Source organism: Leucoraja erinacea, chromosome 4 (genome assembly GCF_028641065.1).
Source record: "Leucoraja erinacea ecotype New England chromosome 4, Leri_hhj_1, whole genome shotgun sequence".
NCBI lineage: Eukaryota > Metazoa > Chordata > Chondrichthyes > Rajiformes > Rajidae > Leucoraja > Leucoraja erinaceus.
In genome coordinates, this window is record NC_073380.1 from 38604228 (window position 1) to 38627991 (window position 23764).

Genomic DNA, 23764 nt, shown 5'->3' on the forward strand with positions numbered 1-23764 from the left:
AGTACTTGTGCTACGCAGCTAGCTCCAGTGCTCACTACAACATTCAAACTCTCCCTGGCCAAGTCCGTGGTCCCTGCCTGCTTCAAAAGATCCATCATTGTACCTGTACCAAAAAATGCCTCCCCAGCTTGTCTGAATGACTACTCTGTCTGGTGGCCCTCACCTCGGTAGTCATGAAATGCTTTGAGAGGCTGGTCAAGAAACACATCTGCGCCTTCCTCCCTTGCAACATGGACCCGTTACAATTTGCATACCGTCCGAACAGATCCAAGGACGATGCGGTCTCCCAGGTTTTCCACACCGCGCTCTCTCTCACCTTGACAGCCAGAAGGGGGGCTAAGTGAGGATGCTGTTCATAGACTTCAGTTCAGCCTTCAACACGATAGTCCCCACCTGCCTTGCTGAGAAGCTGCTGGAATTGGGGCTCAACACCCCCCTGTATGCCTGGGTCCTGGACTTTCTCACCACCAGGCCCCAGGTAGTCAAGATGGGAGGAAATACATCAAAGTCTCTCACCCTTAGCACGGGATCCCCCCAGGGTTGCGTCCTCAGCCCCCTACTGTACTCCCTGTACACACATGACTGTGTGGCTAGGTTCAGCTTTATAATCAAGTTTGCTGATGACACTGTGGTGGTGGGCCTGATCTCCGATAACGATGCGAAGACCTACCGGGAGGAGGTGGCTGATCTGGTACTCTGGTGTCAAGACAACAGCCTCCGCTTGAATGTCAAAAAAACTAAGGAGCCGATTGTGGACTTTAGGAGGGCACTGCAACCGAGGACGTACACATCGAGGGGATTTATCGCAGTCGCTGCCTCAAAAAGGCTGGCAGTACCATCAAAGACCCACACCATCCTGGCCACACACTCATCTCCCTGCTACCTTCAGGTAGAAGGTACAGGAGCCTGAAGACTGCAACAACCAAGTTCAGGAATAGCTACTTCCCCACAGCCTTCAGGCTATTAAACCTGGCTCGGACAAAACTCTGATTATTAATAACCACTTTCTGTTATTTGCACTTTATCAGTTTATTTATTCATGTGTGTATATATTTATATTATGGTATATGGACACATGTATCTGTTTTGTAGTAAATGCCTACTGTGTTCTGTGTGCTTAAGCAAAGCAAGAATTTCATTGTCCTATACAGGGACATGACAATAAACTCACTTGAACTTGAACTTGAACCATTGAAGATAAATGGGGATACTGTGGATAGGGTGAGCTGCTTTAAATACCTGGGAGTCCACATCTCAGAGGATCTGACATGGACATCACACGCTGCCGCCGTGGTGAGTAAGGCAAGGCAGTGCCTTTACCACCTCGGGCAATTGAGGAAATTCAGAGTGTCTCTGAGGATCCTCCAGTGCTGTAAACTCCTCCAGGAGGAAATTCAGAGGGTCTCTGAGGATCCTCCAGGACTGTAAACTCCTATCTCACTAGGGACAAACTTTACTGTACCATTTTACTGTTGTGTGGTGTCTTTTTTAAATTGCTGTTTTTTTCTCTTTTTTCCTCCCACAAATATGTAATATGTGAATATGTGATCCTGTTCCATTCTGTTTTGTAGTTTAATAGCTTAGGTCCTCTCTTCATCTAAATCCAGCCCTGCTTTGGCTACTTTAGGATTTGTTAAAACAACGATTAGGCGGGCAAAATCGGAATTAATTAAATCATCATCTTAATACAGGATCGGTCTGTAAATCGCAATATCGAACCAAGTTATAATTCCTGTTTTCCTTTAAGTTAAAGCAACACATTTGCGGTTCCAGGGACTGCTGGGGACGGGAAATAGTCGCTAATGACTTTCAGTGGATTTTCCTCAGCCAGGCAGTGTCTCAGTGTAATGAACAGTCGGATATGTGATTGGATTTGAAAAAGAGCGCTAATCTTACTGCTTAATCTACTGCTAGTCGAAACTAAATTGAAACAAATCGTTGAGGACATTACAAAAATGAGAGATGGCGAGATATTATCAAAAAATAAGAGATTATATTTGGGCGGCACAGCGCCGCAGCTGCTAGAGCTGCTGTCTCATAGTCTTTGGGACCCGTAAGTTGCCCCTGGTGTATAGGAAGTGGATGAGAACTTGGAATAACATAGAACTAATATGAGCGAGTCGGCTGGTCGGCGTGGACTCTGTGGGGCCTTCGTTTCCACGCTGTATCTTTCAATTCAATTTGACTTTAAAACATCACACGCCCTTTGAATTCTTACAGTACTTTCTACGGAAGAGAATTCACTGTTCAAACTCAGTCGAAGTGAGTCACACAATGGTCAATGCTGTAATCATAATTTGCTAAAAATCTTTTGGCCATCTCACGCTTTACGATTTAAGCGGGTCACCTGCCATATTTATATTTACTTTCTAGCCCAAATTACCCATGATTGGCGAAATTAAATGTATTTAGAGAACAATGGTCTGCAGGTTTGTCGTGGCCATCTTCCCAGGCCGTTCACATTCGCGATGTTGACAGTTTTTTAAACAGTTGTCGGAGTAACTCATGCGCGTCAGGCAGCATCTGTCGAATGGATGAACCGACGATGTTTCAGGTCGGGCCCCGTCAGACTGAAGAAGTCTTCAGGAATTTGAAGAAGGGTCCCGACCCGAAACGTCGCCTGTCGTTCCTTAATGCAGCCTTGTGTTTTACTCCATATCCCAGTTTCTGCAGTTCTTAGTGTCGCCGGTGTACATTGAATGGTGGATTTAACCACCAGACACGCGCGTTTCGCCGACTTGTAGATTTACTTTTGACCATAAAACAATTCATTTAAAGTGACTTTTACCGTGCGCGCTCCTAAGATCAGTGGTCAAATCAGTGAAAAAATGGCAGATACTTATAAAGTTTAAAAGATTTATCCGATCCTGTAAGTGTGTGTGGAAAGAATAATCAGTAAAACAAACTCTTAAAATATCCCCTTTCTTTGATCATCGTTGCTGGCTTTAATCTGTCTTTTTACATATCTTTCAATTTTTCTATGTACCTTTTCATATCTCTCGGTACCCTCTCCCCTGACTCTCAAGTCTGCAGAAGGGTTTCGACCCGAAACGCCATCAGAGACGCCACCCTTTCTCCAGAGATGCGGCATGACCAGTTGAGTTACTCCAGCATTTTGTTTCTTATCTTGGAAAATAAATTCAAATAGTTCCAATTTGCTTGCAACGCATGTTTTATATAAAGGTAGCAAATCCTATGGGCCTTTGCTTGGACATACCGTTGCGCTCCGCCTTTTTTGCCGTGGCGAGAAAACGATGATTTTCGGCGCTGCCTTTTTCTTTAACACACATGTAGGAAGGAACTGCAGATGCTAGTTTAAACCGAAGAAAATATACAAAAGAGCCGGTGTAAACATGTTAAAATATTTTAACACAGACCCCACGTTACAAATGCACGAGTCCTGGTTTTGTAATGTTCAAAACTTTATTAGCTAGTAATAAAAAGTGCAAAAAAAAGTACAAAAAAACATTCTCATTTCAATAAGAAATTAAATATTTACATAATGATTGCTGAAGCAATTCTAGTCCAGTACAAACTGCTCGTGAAAGAGATTGAACAAATTTCCCCCATTATTAGAAAATAAATTCCGTGCTAAAAAATACAATTGTTTTAAGGTCATTGTGGTTTTGAAAGATTCAAACCAAAAGCCCACCGTGTTGATCTACATCACAAAATGAAAGCAAAGACAGTTTAAATATCCAATCTTAAATAAGAGTAATTTTTTCTATCAGGCAACATTTTGCAAAACACCCTGAGGTTAATTACAATTTTTTAAGGAAAGCATTTTGGTTTTAATACTGTTGATTTTTTTTTTAAATTTCGCCCAGTTCTTTAACAAAGCGCAAAAAAGTCCATTATGCCGAAGTGAAATTGGAGTAGTACATGGCACTACTGGCATCGGAGAGCACTGAGGAAATCAAGTTGCTCTCCGCAGAGGTTAGTCCGTTCGGGGTTGTTTCGGGTGCATTGTAGGCAAGTCCTGCCAGATCAGGTCGTGCGACCGACGTAAGGTATTGCTCGAACTCATTGCGATCCACTTCCGACAGAAGGTCTGCTTGGCTGAGATGCTCCAGGTTGTCCACTCGGTGCGGTTCAGGCGGTGGGGAGAGTTGGCCCATGTGCACATTGGGGGGTCGCTGGCCGTTGGGCGAGCATAGCTGGCTGTAGTACATTGCTACCATGTTATGACAAGAGCTGAACATGCCATGGAAGCCACTGTCGTGTCCCATCTGATCATCCTGGGCAACCCCCAGCTCGGCTCTCTGCCTACGAAAGAGGGCAACTTGGTTTTCCTGGGAAGAGTAGTCGGGATGCTGGTGGTGGTGGTATCCCGTGTTATTCCCGTAAGGCATTATCTGACAATCTTCTTGTACGTGCGGAGGGAAAAACACAGCATTTGCCTCTAAAACGTCCAAAGGAGAAGTCTCGGGCGTTGGCAAGCCGAAACTCTCCACGCTGGTTGCCATGGTTTGCGCTTCTCTGTAGTGGCTGAGCTGCGGGATCTGGTTTTGGATGCAGTAACCGATGTCGTGGTAGGACAGGTTTTGGTTGCAAACGCGCCCCTCGCTGCCCAGTTGCTGCTCGGAGATGCTGTGCATCAGAAGGCCTGTGTCTACCCGCTTTATTCTCTTGATCTGCTTTCTCCGCCTGGGCCGGTACTTGTAGTTGGGATGTTCTTTCATATGCTGGACCCGAAGTCTCTCGGCCTCCTCCACAAAGGGACGTTTCTCAGGCAAGGAGAGGCTTCTCCACGACTTCCCTGCAGGTGCAGAATGCAAGCGAACGGTTAAAACACATGATCGAATACATAGGAAATGTACTCAATAGGACAGTGATTGCTGTAATGGGTCAAGGATTTCACAATTGGCACCTATCATTCTGGACGTCTGTCTTAACATTAATACTGCGCAGCTTTGACAGACCGAGACCACATTTTACCCCGATATCGTCTGAAGAAGGGTCCCGACCCGAAACATCGCCTGTCCATTCCCTCCTCGGATGCTACCTGACCCGCTGAGTGTTTCCACCCATCTGTGGTTGGCCCCTATACATGGTGGCCTGCTGCAACTATTTTTAAGTGCATGCATATCATTCATGGAAGCGTCCGTTTCATACACTCCCCCTCCCCTCCCCACCGTCAGCCACCCCCGATCTTATCTTCGGGTAAAGTATCATTTTGGATATGAACGCTGCACCCCGCGGCACTACTTACCCAGCATCTTGCTCAGCTCGGCGTTGTGCAGGTCCGGGTTTTGCTGCGCCAGCCTCTTACGCTCGTCTTTCGCCCAGACCATGAAGGCGTTCATGGGCCGACGGATGCGGCTTTCAGACTTGGATCGGTTGCCGGCATTGCTAGCCTGATCGGCAGCGCCGCCGACCTTGCTATCGGCGAGAGAGCTCATTGATTCAGCCCACTGGCAGGATCCCATTGTCGGCAACATTCCGGTCATGTTACACCTATTCTGAACCTGGTCGTCACTGGCGTAACCAGCATCAGGGCTGCTCATTCCTAATGGAGTGGAGTCGTGAAGTTAAAACTGAGTTGACTGCTTTGCTTCGCAGTGATCAGACCGGTGGGATTTGGCAGGCTCGGGAGCACACGCAGCAGACTATCTCACCGCCTCAAATTCTCCACTTACAGATGCTGCAAACTTTTTGGCAATCGGGCTTGATAAATACAATTGCGACCAATGAGAAGCTACAGGGCGGGACTTTTCCGGGAAAGGATCTGGAGGCGGAGCGTTAACTCCCACACACACCGGCAGCTCCTCCTTCCCTTACCCCAAACCCACCCCACCCCACCCCGATACTGCAGTCCTCCAAATGACTTTAATAATGGCTTCTTGTGCCGATTTTCAAACCTCTCCAGGCTGCTGTTAAAACCGCTTCGACCCAACAACATGCTGCCATTGTCTGTCTAAATCAAATCAATGCCTTCACGAAAAAGATATCGCGGCCGTTTTGTTGCAACCCACTTTGGTGAAACTGACACCTGCGATTTGAGTCTTCCTAAGATACTTCCCTGTCCAAGCGCCCGGCAAAGTTGATTATTGTGTTATTCGCGATGCAGTATGTAAATGTGTATCATATCGGCCGGATCCATACCATTGTACTAAATTAATATCTGCTCTGACTATATTTGATCGCGGGATATGATGCCGGCATTTATTGCTCATCCGTAATTGCCCCGAAAACGATGAGGCAATTAAGGGCAAACCCCATTTGGTGGTCTGTGGTCACAAAGAGCCAACCGCGTAAGGGTGACAGACTTCCTTCGCTGAAGGACATTAACGAACCTGACAAGTTTTAAGATAATCCAACAATATCAAGCTAAATGTGACACAGCACGGAAACAGGCCCTTCGGCCCAACTTGTCCAAGACGCCTATCTTATCTTGGACAACTTGTCCAAGTAGCTAATCCTATTTTCCCGCGTTTGAAGCTTTTCTTACCATATGTCCTTCCCAATGTTATTTTTTATTAACATTGATGTATTGTAATAATGTACGGTATGATTTGATGTAGAACAAGCATTTCACTCTATCTCTGTACATGTGACAATAAACAATGGAACCCTTAATTATGCCCGCCTCTACTATCTCCTCTGGCAGCACCTTCCATTTACCCACCACCCTTTCAATAAACATTTGCCCCTCGAACCCTCTTTAAATCTTTCCCCTCTCTCTCTATTTAACTCTACGCCCCCTAGTTTTCGTGAATGTGTAACCCATCGAGCTACGAAATTAGTGAATTGGTGAAACCAAAAATCAATTGGGAAGCCAGGTGAAGTCGAAATGGAGTTAAACATAATTTAATCTCCATTCTTCCTTGCACTAACCCCATCTCCATTGAATGTCTTAATATTTAAAAACAAAATGTTTATCGTTGTTTTTAATACAATCAGCATTTGAATCTCCAAAGCCATCTTCAGTGGAGAATTCCAAGGTTTCGCTACTCTGGGTGAAAATATTTCCTCTCTCATCTTTCCCCTGCCCTCATTTCAAAGCTGCTTCCCTTGGTTCTAGACAACCTAGCCATAAACTCAGCGCCTACCCTCTCAAGACCCTTTACAGCCACTGTACATTTACGTTCCCGCCAAGTGTATCATCAAAGTCAGGTTGATGCGATTTTATAATGCGATTTTATATATGATGCATTTTAAAAAATCTACTTTTCATTTCACCTTCCTCTCATCCCACTTCCCCCTTGCAATAACTTTCTGGGTATTTAAATCTGAATATTCGCAATGCTCAGAAACAGAAAGTAAATTTATTTTCGAGTACTTCTTGGGCTTGGGATACACTAAAGCGATTTAGAATCACCATCTAAATTTAACCCGCAATGTCGTAACTACAGTGTCTTCAGTCTGAAGAAGGGTCTCGACCCGAAACGGCACCCATTCCTTCTCTCCAGAGATGCTGCCTGTCCCGCTGAGTTACTACAGCTTGTTGTGTATATCTTCGGTTTAAACCAGCATCTACAGTTCCTTCCTACACGTGTCCTCGTTGGAGGAGTCAGTTCCGTTAATTAAACTGAAGTATTGTTTTGTTAATTCGATCTTCCGAAAAATCAATGCAAGATGAACTGAACTTTCTTTCCGATATTGAAGACAATTTGAGGTTGACAATTAATGCTGCCTCTCTTCCCTGCAAAATACAGAGCCCGCCTCAAGGGTCAGCATCGGGTTATTTTCGACGGTGGCAATAAGCATTTAGCTATGTTGCCATACCTGGAGCAACTGTCTTTAACGCTTTTACTTTCAATGTAAACGTTTCCCATTGAACGTTAACGGAATCTTATTTTGACAAGATCGAATCAAAACAACCAATTAGATGTCTGATGAGATCGAGGGCTTTCCGAAATTTGATTTTAAATGATTAAGTTGTTTCTGTTTAATGGTACCAGGTGGTGCGATTTGTTGCCATTATCCAAGTAGATCACAGAAAAGGCCATTTAAACATGCTTTCGCGGTGTATTCTCTCGGGAGTGTTTATTGTTCATAAAGCGAAAATTAAAATAAGCAGCATTTTTTATCCCTAATATCTGATAATTACCTTGATCCGAGCCACACTGGGAAACGCTAATGTTGGGATTTTTTTCGATGTACGGAAAACCTTGAAATAAACTACATCTCCTTTGGCAACGTGCAATATGTTTTTGTTCAAAAACACACATGGAACAGTTAACCTGCTTATGTTAAAATATTACTTCCATGAAAAAAGATGATCCACACTCTACGCTCTCGATTAATGTTGGCAGTGCGCCCAGCATTATTGTTTTGTTTTTGTTTCGTTTATTTGGTTTAGTGCTTTCAAAACGAACGCTGGCTTTTCGAAATCAAAGCGCTCTGTTGCTCTTTTACGAAACAGTGTTTATTTATGTATCCGAATTACACTTGTCACGGAATTAATTAAAATCAAATCATACAAACCGATAGCTGGCCATTTTAAATCAAAGGGCACAGATTAATGAACTTAAAGATATGAACTTGAAGATAACACTGATGGAATAAACTTATTTACCCAGTTAATTAGTCAACCGAGGTTAAATTGCTAACTTCGTTGTACTAAATATGACCGAGTGCCGTGTATATACACATAGGGGAGGGAGAAGATATACAATGAAAATGAAAAAAAAACAACGTGTGAGAATGCCAATATTTTTTCAGCGATGAAAATCTGATATGGTTTCCTGTCATGTAGTCATGGCTTTGACTACAGTTGTGTACCAAACTTGACCTCTTAAATTTACAGCAGTTATTGAAAGGTCACGTGCATATTATAAATTATATTATTGGAAAACAAATGTTTACCGAAAGTCTATGCTACGTCAAATATTGTTGCATGCAATATGGCCAAGACACAAGCTTTTGTTTATTTATAATACATAAACTTTTATTGTGTTGTTGTAAACCTTAAAATAAACGGCTTGTCGTGCCTTCCAGACCACAGAATGCCAGTGAATATAAATCCGATTTTATTGCGATCAGAAATAAGATATGACACCGGCAGAACAATTGGACAATTTTTTCTGGACTTCTTTGGGAAAAAAAACCGTGCTGGGGGCTGCATCAAGTTACATATTTTCCTACCCGAGAACGCAACCAAAATCTGAAGAAGGGTCTCGACCCGAAACGTCACCCATTCCTTCTCTCCAGAGATGCTGCCTGTCCCGCTGAGTAACTCCAGCTTCTGGTGTCTATATTCAAAATATAACAACTTTTTAACTTCTATTTCCGTCAGTTTGTTGGACCTGTTCATGCGTGATAGGTATAATCTTGAGAAGTTTTAAAGCACATTGATGTTTTAAAAGAAAATTAAACCGATTATTTTTCCGATAGTGTGGTGGATGTGTTTGCAACACCCCCCCCCCCCCCCCCCCCCCCCCCCCCCCCCCCCTCATCTCGAGTAACTTCAAACGCAACCGCGTTCTTTTTAGTAACATAAAGACCTTTATTATGGGCCAGGAGATACCCGCAGCCTTTACTGGGGTTAAAATATTGAGCGTTGAAATAATGCCAAAATAATTGAGGGGAAAAGAAGGTAACAGACACAACAGCGCAGCCAGATGGGGCGAAAGTTTAAGGTTTTTGAAGATTTAACAAGAATTGGGCAGATATAGTGGCTGGATTCGGAAAGGTGATTTGAGACATTATAGACGCAGTCTCCACCTGTGGGGTTTGCGCCACAGAAACTAGAACATATTTCAGCGATAGCGTTCGATGAGCCTATTGCTAGAACTGGAGAATAGGATAAGAAATTTAAATTCAATGGATTAGTTGAGGGCCCGTGAATCTAGCAGCGGTGACCGAGCAGTCCAGCTGACATTAGTACAAGCTTCGAATTTGGGTGAAACCCCGATAAGGCTCAACTCTAGAAAGGTAAGGACTGAGATTGACAAGTGGAGTTGTTCTGGCAATGGACAAAATTCGCCTGAGAATGGAATAGTGCCGTGGGAGATCGGGAGATCGTGACAGGGACAGGGGCATTAGATGCTTAGGAAGGAACGGTTGGCGTTATGTACACAGAAGATAGACGCAAAATGCTGACATTGGTTGGATGCCCGAGTTTCCCTCTCCCCAAATTTAACGAGGCTACTTTTGATGAACTGGAATCAAGTCAAGCAGTCTGTGGGGCAGGACGAAAGTGTTTACTTTAATTTTGCCAGAAGAATGGTTGTAATAATCAGTTGATACATACAGTCAATGACCATTTTTAACAATTATGAGTTTGGGGAAAACAGAACCTGAAAATATTTAGCAAGTCAGGCAGCAACCGCAGTGAAATACAAGCCAAGGTCTTGAGCCTAAGATTAGTTTTATGATGGTCAGATTTCCACCATCTGAAGTATTGGAATATCAGTTTATTCGTTGTACATACATTGGAATCTATTCTGCACTAAAAAAAAGTGAAAGGTTTCATTTAAACACCAGGAAGCGAGAATTCGAGACCAGTGATTTTTTTCCTCTCCCCCCAGATCAAAGACTGAGATTTGCTTTCGATCAAAGTAGGACTTAGGAGTCTGCTAACTGGTATTAATAATGGATTCCGAGTAACCGTGGGCCCTTGTATTTAATCAAGTAAATCACTGAGGTCGCCAAGGAAGCTCAGGCTGGTCACGTCAGACAATTGAAGAAGATAAGGACTGAGCTTTCCCTGATAATGCTATCTTACACCTTCCAAATCAGACAAACCCCCGCCAAAAGTAATACCTTCAAATTGGGTTAGAAACCACAATCTGTCCTTCTTTTGAAACTAGTCTAAACTTGATTTTCTTCACTTTTTATGAATGAAGTATACTCTTGAAATAAAATTAATCTAGTCCCTCCCTTTCATCCATCTGTAGCCAGAGAGTAATAATCTTTCCATTTTATTTTTGCAGTAATGTTACATCTCAAACTTTATTCGGTCCCCGTTTCAATATCACGCCGAAGTCTTGTTACAATTCTACCTGTCACATATTTCATTCGGGGCTTCAAGGCAGGCCCTTTCCATATTCCCATCTTTTAACAATTTCTACTGAAAATTGAAATGGTATGCCTTCAGATTTCAGGTGTTTCAATATTCAAACTCGGTAAATCTCGGATCATACGTACGGAGCCATCTCAACTGGAACGTTTATAAATCGGGAAGGTTGTGAAGAGACGGGAAATGTCTCCCCGATCTAACTTTAAAATCTGCATTAGTAATTCTGTTCAATGTATACAACAATCTGTTCCTCCAAAGGGCCTGTATTACTGAGATGGGATCGCAGTGATCTCCAACTCGGGTCACTGGTACAGAAAACCCTGATTTGTGTGCGAGGTAATGTGCAGGTTTCATAAAACACGATCACCTCCTGGTCATTTCTCTTAATTTCCCATTTGTTCAAGCTCCCTCACGTGCAAAATCTTTGCAGCATTTCTTTCCAATGCCGTTACTCAGAATCTCGGTGATTTTGCCAACCTACGTTCATATCATCTAATCGAGCATTGAAATGAAACAATTTTAGATTATTTTGTATGTAATGGCAACAAAAAACGTTGACGAATCGATGGCATTTCTTAATAGAACCCCTCCCTATTTCAGTTTAAAACAATTGTATGCGAGCAAAGAATTGATTTGGCCTCGGAACTGAAACATTACAATAGCACTGCACTGCCCTTTTCAACTAACAACAATGCACAAAACAAAAGCTAACGTTTATAAAGTGCCACAATTCAAAAACATATTCGGCCACACGTATCGGGCGATGAGTCGGTAGAGGACCGGGATAAAAAAGCTAAGAGGTTTGAAGGGGGTTTGATGACAGTCTCCTGGCATCCACTCGGTAGGCACCAGTTACATTGATGTTACTAGAACAAGCCCAAATTGAATCAGCCTCTCTAAATTCTGAGTCACCAGTTAAGTCAATGTTTACACCTGAAATCTCTCTCCTCGAGTCATTACGCTATTTATTTGGCTGTTTATTGCAGGTGCTCACATGCTCAGTTTATTTTTTTTAAGCAAGCCTTAATTATAATAGTTGCCACAGCATTTTGGCGATGACGTGAATGTGCAATTGTAACGTGGCGACTGTACAGATTTGTTGGCAGATTCGAATGAATTAGTTTCTTCTCCATTTTTGTTGGATTAATTTATTGAGATGTAAACGATAATAGTGTATCCGCTTGGGGATTACTTGGCTGACATGAAAATATGGTTAATTAAAAAAATAACCTACAGTGGTTTTTTTTTTTGTTATTAGCATGTTTTGTTGCTGAAACGGTTGTGTATTTTGAAGATTGAGTTTTACAAGGAAATTTACACCCGCTTGGGATGTTCCTGCGTAATTACTAACTAATTATTGACTTGATATAACAGACCTTATCTAACGAGCCATTTACGTTGGAATAACAGACGGCGATACCTTCGTTAATAACTGCGATCAAAGGAAGCGTAACGCCAGTTAACAAATTTAGTATATTGGATCAAGATGAAAAAAAAATACAGGCTCTTTATGCATAAAGCCGATATTTTAATACTAAAATAATACGTTTCAGTTACTTAAAAAAATCTTCTGCAGACAGTAAATAGTGCAAATTCATTGGAAAAACGTTACTTTACCATTGTTGGTTCATCAGCTCCGACATATTCGAAATTACTACAGGAGGTTCCCAAAATAAATTGCTGGTTCTCTCATGATGCGAGTTGGAATCCACCCTAGTAGAGGGTCCTGGACAAGGATAGACATTTTTACCCCCTCAGGATAATTGGATCAAATAAGATGTTGTAAATGCTTTACCTTTTATTGTTATAAAACGCAGCATCTACGTACACCACCTAATAAAATAAATTTCCTAACTAGCCCTCTGAGAAATACTGGGCGACTTCAAAGGTAATGTAGTACAGCGTAATGGGGCATTTACAATTAATAATCAGCCATTTGGATTGACTTCTAGGGAAAACACATCCCAAAATAAAAGCGAATTGAAGCAAACATGTTTTTTCTTTGATGGGAAGCCAAGAACGAGCTTTTCCACAATTTATCTTTTTCTTTAGTTAGGTAAAGGAAAGGTTCAAAGCAATGTTAGTAGTCATTAGGAACGGGCCCATTTTAGAGGCTTTTTGACGCATGGGTCGGAGACACTGAAATGTATGTTTATTAAATATAAAACTCATTGCGATTCTTGGGATCAGTGCGGGGTTTCTTTGTAATTTCTAATTTTCCACAAAATCCGAAACAGTTAAAAGAAGCGTTACGCCCCAATGTTGTTTGTGGATCCTTCTGAAGTATTAATTGCATTGCTGAAGTATTAACGTGCATTGTAAGTAAAGATGTACACGGGCCTGCAACCGACGCTGGTGGCTGTTTCTTCGTGTGTTATCGTCTACATTGATTAAATAAATGAAACTTTTAGTATCTATGCTAAAATTCGCCTGGAGAGGCTGTGCGATTTCAAATGCAGTTAAAAACAGCCGATGAAACAAAAAACGAAACGTTGTTTTAGAGTCTCCTTCCTGATTCGCCGATTGCTATACTGAAGTTTAAAGAGAGCGCACCATCCTGTGTGCGGCTCCGCATCGCAGCCGACACTGTTTGCTTTGTCAAAGATCTTGCAGTGAAGACATTTATCAGCTGTCCTTTTTAAATTGTTTATCCTGATTCATTTTCGGGTATCCTATACGTGTGCGTTTCTTAAAACTTGTATTGATGGTTGCGTAACCTCAATCTAACTACATTGACGGCGTACATACACATGGAGTCACAAGTCGCCACTTGAATAGCCACTCTAGATCCTCTGTTACACGCAGAAAGAAACCATGTTTTTTTTAATTATCACATAGAAACAAGGAACTGGTTAATACGCAAAAGGACATAAAGTGTTGGAGTAACTCAGCAGGTCAGGCAGCATCCCTGGAGAACATGGATAGGTGACCGGAGGTACACAAAATTGCTGGAGAAACTCAGCGGGTGCAGCAGCATCCATGGAGCGAAGAAAATAGGCGACGTTTCGGGCCGAAACTCTTCTTCAGACTCCTCTCGATTATGTGACCTCTCGATCCGAAACGTCACCTATTCGTGTTCTGTAGAGATGCTAACCTGCTGGGTCACTCCACCACAATGTGTCCCTTTGTATTTCATTATCACCTTCCATCGGGAAATCTCAAAGCCTTCACTTTGAACCGTGCCCTTTGGAAACGTTGCTGCGTTTGTAAAGTAAAAACATTATTTAGACACGGCAAGTCTCCACCCCACGGGAGGAAATAACGATAACATAATACATTTCACGGATTTTGTTTGAGAACAGAATATTAGAGCAGGACTATAGGAGAACATCTTTGCTGCTCTGCCAATATGTATGTCACTGTATGTCAAGTTGTCACTTGCGGACGGAGCACCAAGGCAAATTCCTTGTATGTGAATACTTTGCCAATAAATTCATTCATTCAATAATGTCCAACTTTATACTTTTCTGACTGGAAATATGTAATTAGTGGCCTGCCACAGAGATCGGTGCTGGGACCTTTGTTGCTTGTAATATTTTGATGAGTATGTAGATGGTCTGAGCAGTGGAGGCAGATACAATTACAACAGTTAAATTGCATTTTGAAAAGTTTGCAGCCAACATGACCATCTGTAGAGTCTTAGATACTGAAGGTTGTTTAAGGATACAACAGGGCATAGATCAGTTGGAAGATCAGTGACAAATGGAATTTGATCCAGGCAAGTATGAGGAAATGGATTTTAGGATACCTAATTATGGCAGGAATCTTAGGAGTATTGTGTAGGAATGAACTGTGGATGCTAGTTTACCACGAAGATAGACACAGAATGCTGGAGACACTCAGCAGGACAGGTACCATCTCTGGAGAGAAGGAATGGGTGACAGATCAATACCCTTCTTCAGACCCTAGTTCTGAAAAAGGGGCTTGGGCTGAAAACACTGAGTTACTCCAGCATTTTGTGTCTATCTTAGGAGCATTGATGTAAACAGGGACTGTGGGTCTGCAAGTCCTTTGCTTGCTGTAGGTGAAGAAGTTATCTGGTACCTTTGCCTTCATAGGTGGTGGCATTGAGTACCAGTCAAGATGTCATGTTGCCTCTGTACAAAACATCGGTTAAATCGAATTTTGAATATTGTGTACAGTTCTTGTTGTTAAATAACTAGGTGGATATGTTAGCAATAGAGAGAGTGTAGAAAAGATTCACTGGGGGTTGTCTAGAAACATAGAAACATAGAACATAGAAAATAGGTGCAGGAGTAGGCCATTCGGCCCTTCGAGCCTGCACCGCCATTCAATAAGATCATGGCTGATCATCCAACTTAGTATCCTGTACCTCACAGAGTGTTGTAATTATAAGGAGAGTTATTTTTGCTGGAAAGAGGTTGAGGGATTATTGTCCCTCAACAGGGGGACAACTCTGTCTATTGACAGAGTTATTATCAATGACCTTCAAATGTTCCTTTTAATCTTCCCTCTCTCCCCCTCCATCATCAGTTTTTCCCTCAGATTTCTTGTTCGGTCGAATTATGTTTTTGAGGGCTCCTTTAGGTTATCAGTTTCATGAGGTCTTATGCAACTTGATGCCAAACTTTATGTGATAGGACGATTGTGGTGCCATTGTATCATTTTACCTGCATTAAATTTTCAGCGTACATAAGGAAAATAGAAAGATATATTGGAAAGGTGCAACTGGTCAGTCAGTTTCAATACAAAGAAGAACTAATTAATGTTTCAGACCTATGAGCCTTCATCAGAATTGAACAAATAAATTATTAAGATGAGGATGTAGGGGAATGGTTTTCTTTCTCAATTTTGATAACAGATCTCAGACCTGAAACATTAACTGTTTCTTTTTCCATAGATACTGCCTAACCTGCTATTATTTTTTTCCAGAAGTATCGTGGGCCAAATACTCTTAAACAGACTAAAATGCAAATAAAATCAGTATAAGCAGTAAGCTCTTTATTTCGCCAGGCGGGTGTGGTAAAACTCTTAACAGTATGCTGATAATAGACTATACAGAGAAGTCCCCCACAAAGGGACAATGATTTCAGTACATGTATATATACCCCTGTTCTCGACGATTCAGCAATATGTTATCTATAAAGTTTTGTACAGCCTCTTGCTTTTGAAGATTGGCAGATCCTTAAGATTTACAGCATCAGAAGATTGACAGAAGATTGACAGGTTCTTCTGACAGAGGCAGGGTTAGCCATATATGGTTATATGAAAGGGTTCTATTTCTGCAGTAGAAAAAAACAAAATACTTGTTCTGCAGAAATAGAACCCTCTCATATAACCATTGTTTTCTGGGGAAGTGTTGGCAGTTTTAAATTTTATTTCTTTTTTTTTTAAATTAAAAAAATATATATATATTTATTAGAAGTGAGTACAATGCATTGGTACAAAAACGATGTTAACATATTACATTCTCTGTACAACTTCCCTTTTTTTTAAAGAGAGAAGTGAGAAAGGAGAGAAGAAAAAGAGGTTATGAAAAGTGAAGAATAGATTAGTGAGCGTGGATGAAAAACCAATAAAGAAAAAGTGAAAGGGAAGGAATAAGCGAAGAAGGAAAGCAGGAGGGAGATCATTCCATTGCCACAGTGAGATGTTTTTTTTTTTAATATTCTAAATCATCTTTCACCCATACCTGAAACTGTTGGTTTTCATGATACTATGTCACCACATGAATCCAAGAAATCAATAAATGGGGACCAACTCCTTAAGAATAGGTCTTGTTTGTCTATTAGGAGGAGTCTCATTTCTTCCAAATGTGCTGTGTCCAGCATATTACTGAACCACATTTTAAATGTTGATATATTAGCATTTTTCCAAAATTTAAGTATAAGTTTTTTTGCTGTTATTAACCCATAATTGAAAAATGAGTTTTGGTGTGTATTTAATTTGTTCCCATCTCCACTTACTCCAAATATAATCATTTCAGTGTTAGGTTCCATTTTTGTCTTAAATAGCTTTGAGAATATATCAAATATATCACACCAAAATTTATGAAGTTTTGAACAAGAGACAAATGAGTGCGTAATATTGGCATTTTGAGAAAGACATTTATCACAGATGGGAGAAATATTTTGAGAACATTTATTCAACCTAGTTTTGGAATAATATAATCTATGTAATATTTTAAATTGAATTAAGTTATGTCTAGCATTGATCAAACATTTATGTATATGTATCAAATATTTTTCCCATGTTTCTTTTGAGATTTTTATCATTAATTCTTTTTCCCAGTCTTCTCTAATTGCCTGTGTTGATGGTAATTCTATATTTAAAATACTGTTATACAAGTATGATATTAATTTTGGTGACTCCGCCTTGATATTCATTACTTCTTCCAGTGGGTCTAAAATTATACTTTGGAATCTTAGTATATATTTCTTCATAAAGTCACATACCTGTAGGTATTTAAAATATTGATTGTTATTCAATTTAAACTTTGATTTTAGTTATTGAAATGATAATAAATTTCGCAATTCATACAAATCACCTACCTTTTTAATGCCCACTTTTTCCCATTGTTTATATGTTTTATCCATACCAGATGGTTTAAATACTGGGTTATTCACTACTGGTGTTAGCACTGATAAATTTCTTAACTTTAAGTTAATTTTATTTGTTTCCAGATTCGTATTGTATTTTGTATAATTGGATTCTTCTTATATAACATATTATTCAGCTTTATTGGGGAAAAAATGATCGCTCCTAGATCGTAGGGGGCGCAATCCTCTTTCTCCATTCTTGTCCATTCCAACTGTTGAGCAGAACTGTCCAACCAATAAATTATATTTTTAATATGTACTGCCCAATAATAGTATAGAAAATTAGGTAATTCAAACCCCCCCCCACCTCTTTGGATTTGCACAAGTGATTTATTTTAATTCGATGTGCTTTATAATCCCAAATAAAATTTAAAATATTCAAGTCTAATTTAAAAAAAAAGTGTTTTGGTATATATATCGGTATAGATTGGAATAAATATATTATTTGTGGTAGCGCTATCATTTTTATAGCGTTTATTCTGCCGATTAGTGACAGTGGGAGCCTTCTCCAAAATTTAATCAGTGAATCAAATGTATTTAAAAATGGTATAAAATTAGCACTAAATAATGATTTATATCTTCTAGTAACTTGAATACCCAAATACTTAAATGTTTCCGTTGCGAAATTTTATTTCTGATCCTTAATGTCTGTATCGGTTGACATCAGCATTAATCAAATGTGCATTTAATACATCTTGTAGACATTTGTACTACATAATTAAGTGCACTAGTAAATATCCGCAGAAACAATGGGGATTTGTCATTATGGGAACATAATTGGCAAAGTTAGTGAACTCTATTGGCAAATAAGGCCTATGTCATGAAGTTGCCATTAGGTTTCCAGAAGTAATTTAGGATTACCTAAGCATCGTTGCCTTGACAATAAGTGATAATATCCTGATAAAATGATAGTTACTGATCCGTGGTTATATTTTGTTTCCATATTAGTCTCATGCTCAGTTGTTTAGGGCGCAAAGATGAAGCAAATAATACTGAGTTATGCAAGGATATTTAAATATCTTTCCATGACTTTCAAGTGTTTTACAGCCCACAAAGTAGTTTTTCGATCACTGCTGAGGCATAAATATCTGTAGGTAGACAAAAGTGCTGGAGAAACTCAGCATTGCAGCAGCATCTATGGAGCGAAGGAAATAGGCAACGTTTAGCAAACAGTTTTCCATGAGATTAAATATTCATTTTCATAAATATTCAATAGAGACATGCATGGCTTCCTTTGAGCTCACTGAAACCTTGGAAAGAGTCAAAGAGATTATCAGGGGCTTTTCTCAAATGTAGCTGTCCCAAAAAATGCACCACCATCTTCTGTCTGCTCCACAACCCATGATCCTCAGCATTGGATCAACCAGAGAGAAAATACTAGTGCAGATGCAGATCAAGCAAAGCTGTTAGGTACACGAAATTGCTGGAGAAACTCAGCGGGTGCAGCAGCATCTATGGAGCGAAGGAAATAGGCGACGTTTCGGGCCGAAACCCTTCTTCAGACTGTTGTTGCTTTCATTCTTCCTGTTTACTCCACTTAATATAATCTTTAACCTCTCATTACAGAGGTCCAAGGTCCCTACCTGCTTTAAAAGTACATTAATAATACTGGTCCCCAAGATGAGTAACGCCCATGGTGATGAAGTGCTTTGAGATGTTGGTTGGTTATGATGCTTCTCAGTTCCTTCTACAGTAGAGAACTGGACCAATTACAATTCACCTTCTGCCACATCTGATCAACAGAAGTTGCGATTTAGCTGGTTCTCTGCTCTGTACTCGACTACTTGTACGTCAAGTGGAACATGCACGTCAGGTTGTTGATCGTCAACTGCAGCTTGGAATTCAATACTATCATACCTTTCAAATTCATCATCAAAGAACTTGGTGTCTTCTCATTCCTATGTAACTGGATTCTTGACTTCCTCAGCAGCAGATCACAATTAGGATGAATTGGCAGCAACATTTCTTGCTCGATAACCATCAACATCGGTTCACCACAGAGCTGTGTACTCAGTCCTCTATTCTATATATATCCATGACAGCATAGCCAGTCACAGCTCAAACACCATCACAAAATTTACCAATGATACCATGCTATTGGACAAATTATGGGTAATAATGAGTCAGTATACAAGAGGGCGATTGACATTGACTGAATGGTGCAGAACAACAATCTTGCTCTCAAGGTTAGCAAGACTATTGTTGAGGAGCTGATTGTTGCCAGCAGGAGGGGAAAGCTGGGCATCCATAAATCTGTCTTCATTGGATATGACATGGGCATCACATGCCTCAGCACTCGTGAGTAAGGCAAGGCAGCGCCTTTACCACCTCAGGCAATTGAGGAAATTCAGAGTGTCTCCGAGGATCCTCCAGTGCTTCTACGCAGTGGCGGTGGAAAGCATCTTGTCCGGGAACATTACCATCTGGTTTGGGAATTGCGCTGCCAAGGACAAGAAGGCTCTGCAGAGAGTAGTGCGTTCGACCAAACGCACTATGGGAACTTCACTCGCCCCCCTGCAGGAACTATACAACAGGAGGTGCAACTCCAGAGCAAATAAAATCATGGGAGACCCCTTCCACCCCTGCAACGGACTGTTCCAGCTGCTATGGTCAGGCAAACGCCTCCGTTGCCATGCGGTGAGAACGGAGAGGTTGAGAAGGAGTTTCTTCCCAGAGGCAATTCGGACTGTAAACGCCTATCTCACCAGGGACTAACTCTACTGAACGTTTTTCCTTCCATTATTTATTATGTAAAAGAATATGTGTGTTATGATTGTGTTTATAAATTGTTTGGTTGTTTAGTTGTTTGTCTTTTGCACAAAAGTCCGCGAGCATTGCCACTTTCATTTCACTGCACATCTCGTATGTGTATGTGACAAATAAACTTGACTTGACTTGACTTGACTTGATGGGACAGCAGTGGAAAGATTCAGATTCCTGGGTGTGCATTTCTCTAAAGATCCATCCTGGGCTCACCACATCGATACAATCACAAAGAAACCTCATTGATGCCTCTACTTCATTAGAAGATTGAGGAGATTCCTGCACACATACTAGATGATTGAAATATTTCTGCAAAATCCTCCAAATCCATTGGCAAAATAAGTGAAGCAATGCGTGCATCCACTCCCAGGCCAACATGCCAGCACTGGGATCCTGCTCACACACTACTATGGTAATTTATACTTTATGTGTCAAATGTACCGAGGTACAGTGAAATTCATTTTTGTATGCAAGTAGAGGTATCACTATACCTAATGGCTTAGATACATATTAGATATACATCTCAGATATGGCTGGAGTAACTCAGCGGGACACACAGCATCTCTGGAGAGAAGGAATGGGTGATGTTTCGTGTCAAGACCCTTCTTCAGACGTTTCGGGTTTGAATACATCATATCTTGTTGATTGAGATATAACTAATTTTTTTAAACTGCAATTATTGTTGAACATTTTTGTGGTTCTCAATATACAATTTTCTTTGCAGAATCTAATTCCCTCAACATAACTAGTTTCAAAATTGTTTGGCTTTGAAAATAACTTTAAAATTAATTCATACTAGTTTTTAATATCTATACTTTTTAACTTCTACCGGAAAGTGTTGGCCTAAAAGATAGAGTGGATGCTTCCACTAGTAGAAGATTTTAGGACCAAAGGGTCTCAGAATAAATGGATGTACCTTTAGAAAGGCGTTGAGGAGGAATTAATTTTGCTAGAGGGTGGTGAATCTGTGGAATTCATTGCCACCGGCGGCTGCGGAGGCCAAGTCTTTGGGTCTTTTTAAAGTGGAGATTGACATGTTCCTGATTAGTAAAGGTGTCAAATGTTATGGGGAGAAGGCAGGAGAATGGGGTTGAGAGGGAAAGATAGATCAGCCATGATTGAATGGCCATGCAGACGCGATGGGCTGAATGGCCTAATTCTGCTCGTTAGTCTTATGAACTTATGAACGTGAATAGTTTGTTTTCCAAGCCTCTAAAACTCCTTTCCCACTGACACAATTATTTTTATAACATAATTGTCTATAACACAGGGTTTCTAATGAGTCTATAATGTCTAATTCTCGCATTATTGGGGAACTAGCTGTATGTAAAAATGTCTGCTTGCAGATAATAGAATCCTAGCTTTATCTACCCATAAAGAGGTGGAGGCAAGATCAATACAAGTACAGTGGAAGTAGGCACATTTTTGAAAGTACAGGGTATTGAGTGCTATGGGATCAGGCATAGAGGTGGAGTTGAGGCTTACAATATGATACATACGATAGAACTTAAGCCAGGCGGGGGTACCCTAAGGGAGGAAGCTTATGGTAGATTAGCCATGATCACATTGAATGGTGGGGCAGCCTTGGCCTGTTCCTGCTTCTGTGTCCTTGTGCATGAATCAGGGATAAAAATTCTGATAGTGGACAAATATTGTTGTTACAAAATCAGAAATTACTGAAACTCATAGCAGGTAGGTAGCTTCCGCAGAAAGAGAAACAGAGTTTCAGGCTGAAGACCCTTCATCAGAAGAGGGAAGTGTGAAAAATCAATCAGCTTGGTCAATTCTGATGAACTGTCTATAGCCTAAACATTAACACTTTCACTTTCCATAGATGCTGCCTGAGTGTTTCTAACACTTTTTGTTTTATTTCAGATTTCCAACATCTGCTGTTTTTTGATTTTTAATAATTTTCTGTCCTGGGAAGTTTGGGTTAATCTTATGATTTGTTTTTTTGAATCAACAAGCCCGTCCCTTTTATTCATAGTCTATATATTCCTGACAAATCACTTCATAACTTCATGACTGCAAATGTTTTTATAGATATGTGAAGAGAAAAAGATTAGTTAAAACAAATGTAGGTCCCTTGCAGTCACAAACAGGTGAATTGATCATGGGGAACAAGGACATGGCAGACCAATTGAATAACTACTTTGGTTCTATCTTCACTAAGGAAGACTTAAATAATCTGCCGGAAATAGCAGGGGACGGGGGTCAAATGAGATGGAGGAACTGAGTGAAATGCAGGTTAGATGGGAAGTGGTGTTAGGTAAATTGAATGGATTAAAGGCCGATAAATCCCCAGGGCCAGATAGGTTGCATCCCAGAGTACTTAAGGAAGTAGCCCCAGAAATAGTGGATGCATTAGTGATAATTTTTCAAAACTCTTTAGATTCTGGTGCAGTTCCTGAGGATTGGAGGGTAGCTAATGTAACCCCACTTTTTAAAAAGGGAGGGAGAGAGAAAACGGGGAATTACAGACCAGTTAGTCTAACATCGGTAGTGAGGAAAATGCTAGAGTCAGTTATAAAAGATGGAATAGCAGCACATTTGGAAAGTGGTAAAATCATTGGACAAAGTCAGCATGGATTTATGAAAGGTAAATCATGTCTGACGAATCTTATAGAATTTTTCGAGGATGTAACTAGGAGAGTGGATAAGGGAGAACCAGTGGATGTGTTATATCTGGACTTTCAGAAGGCTTTCGACAAGGTCCCACATAAGAGATTAGTATGCAAACTTATGGGGGTAGTTATGGAATTGAAGGCAATATCTGCAAGTTTGTGGATGACACTAAGCTGGGGGGCAGTGTTAGCTGTGAGGAGGATCCTAGGAGACTGCAAGGTGACTTGGATAGGCTGGGTGAGTGGGCAAATGTTTGGCAGATGCAGTATAATGTGGATAAATGTGAGGTTATCCATTTTGGTGGCAAAAACGGGAAAGCAGACTATTATCTGAATGGTGGCTGATTGGGAAAGGGGGAAGATGCAGCGAGACCTGGGTGTCATGGTACACCAGTCATTGAAAGTAGGCATGCAGGTGCAGCAGGCAGTAAAGAAAGCGAATGGTATGTTGGCTTTCATAGCAAAAGGATTTGAGTATAGGAGCAGGGAGGTTCTACTGCAGTTGTACAGGGTCTTGGTGAGACCACACCTGGAGTATTGCGTACAGTTTTGGTCTCCAAATCTGAGGAAGGACATTATTGCTATAGAGGGAGTGCAGAGAAGGTTCACCAGACTGATTCCTGGGACGTCAGGACTGTCTTATGAAGAAAGACTGGATAGACTTGGTTTATACTCTCAAGAATTTAGGAGATTGAGAGGGGATCTTATAGAAATTTACAAAATTCTTAAGGGGTTGGACAGGCTAGATGCAGGAAGATTGTTCCCGATGTTGGGGAAGTCCAGGACAAGGGGTCACAGCTTAAGGATAAGGGGGAAATCCTTTAAAACCGAGATGAGAAGAACTTTTTTCA

General features: G+C 40.8%; 1 protein-coding gene across 1 annotated transcript; it reads right to left on the reverse strand.

The window, feature by feature from the left end:
• Positions 1–3397: 3397 nt before the first annotated feature.
• LOC129696294 (transcription factor Sox-17-alpha-A-like) lies at positions 3398–5674 on the reverse strand. The gene is made up of 2 exons (XM_055634064.1): positions 5213–5674; positions 3398–4759 (listed from the first exon to the last, which is right to left on the reverse strand). The coding sequence occupies exons 1-2, from the start codon at positions 5505–5507 to the stop codon at positions 3855–3857; spliced, it is 1200 nt and encodes a 399-aa protein (XP_055490039.1). The 5' UTR covers positions 5508–5674; the 3' UTR covers positions 3398–3854.
• Positions 5675–23764: the final 18090 nt, after the last annotated feature.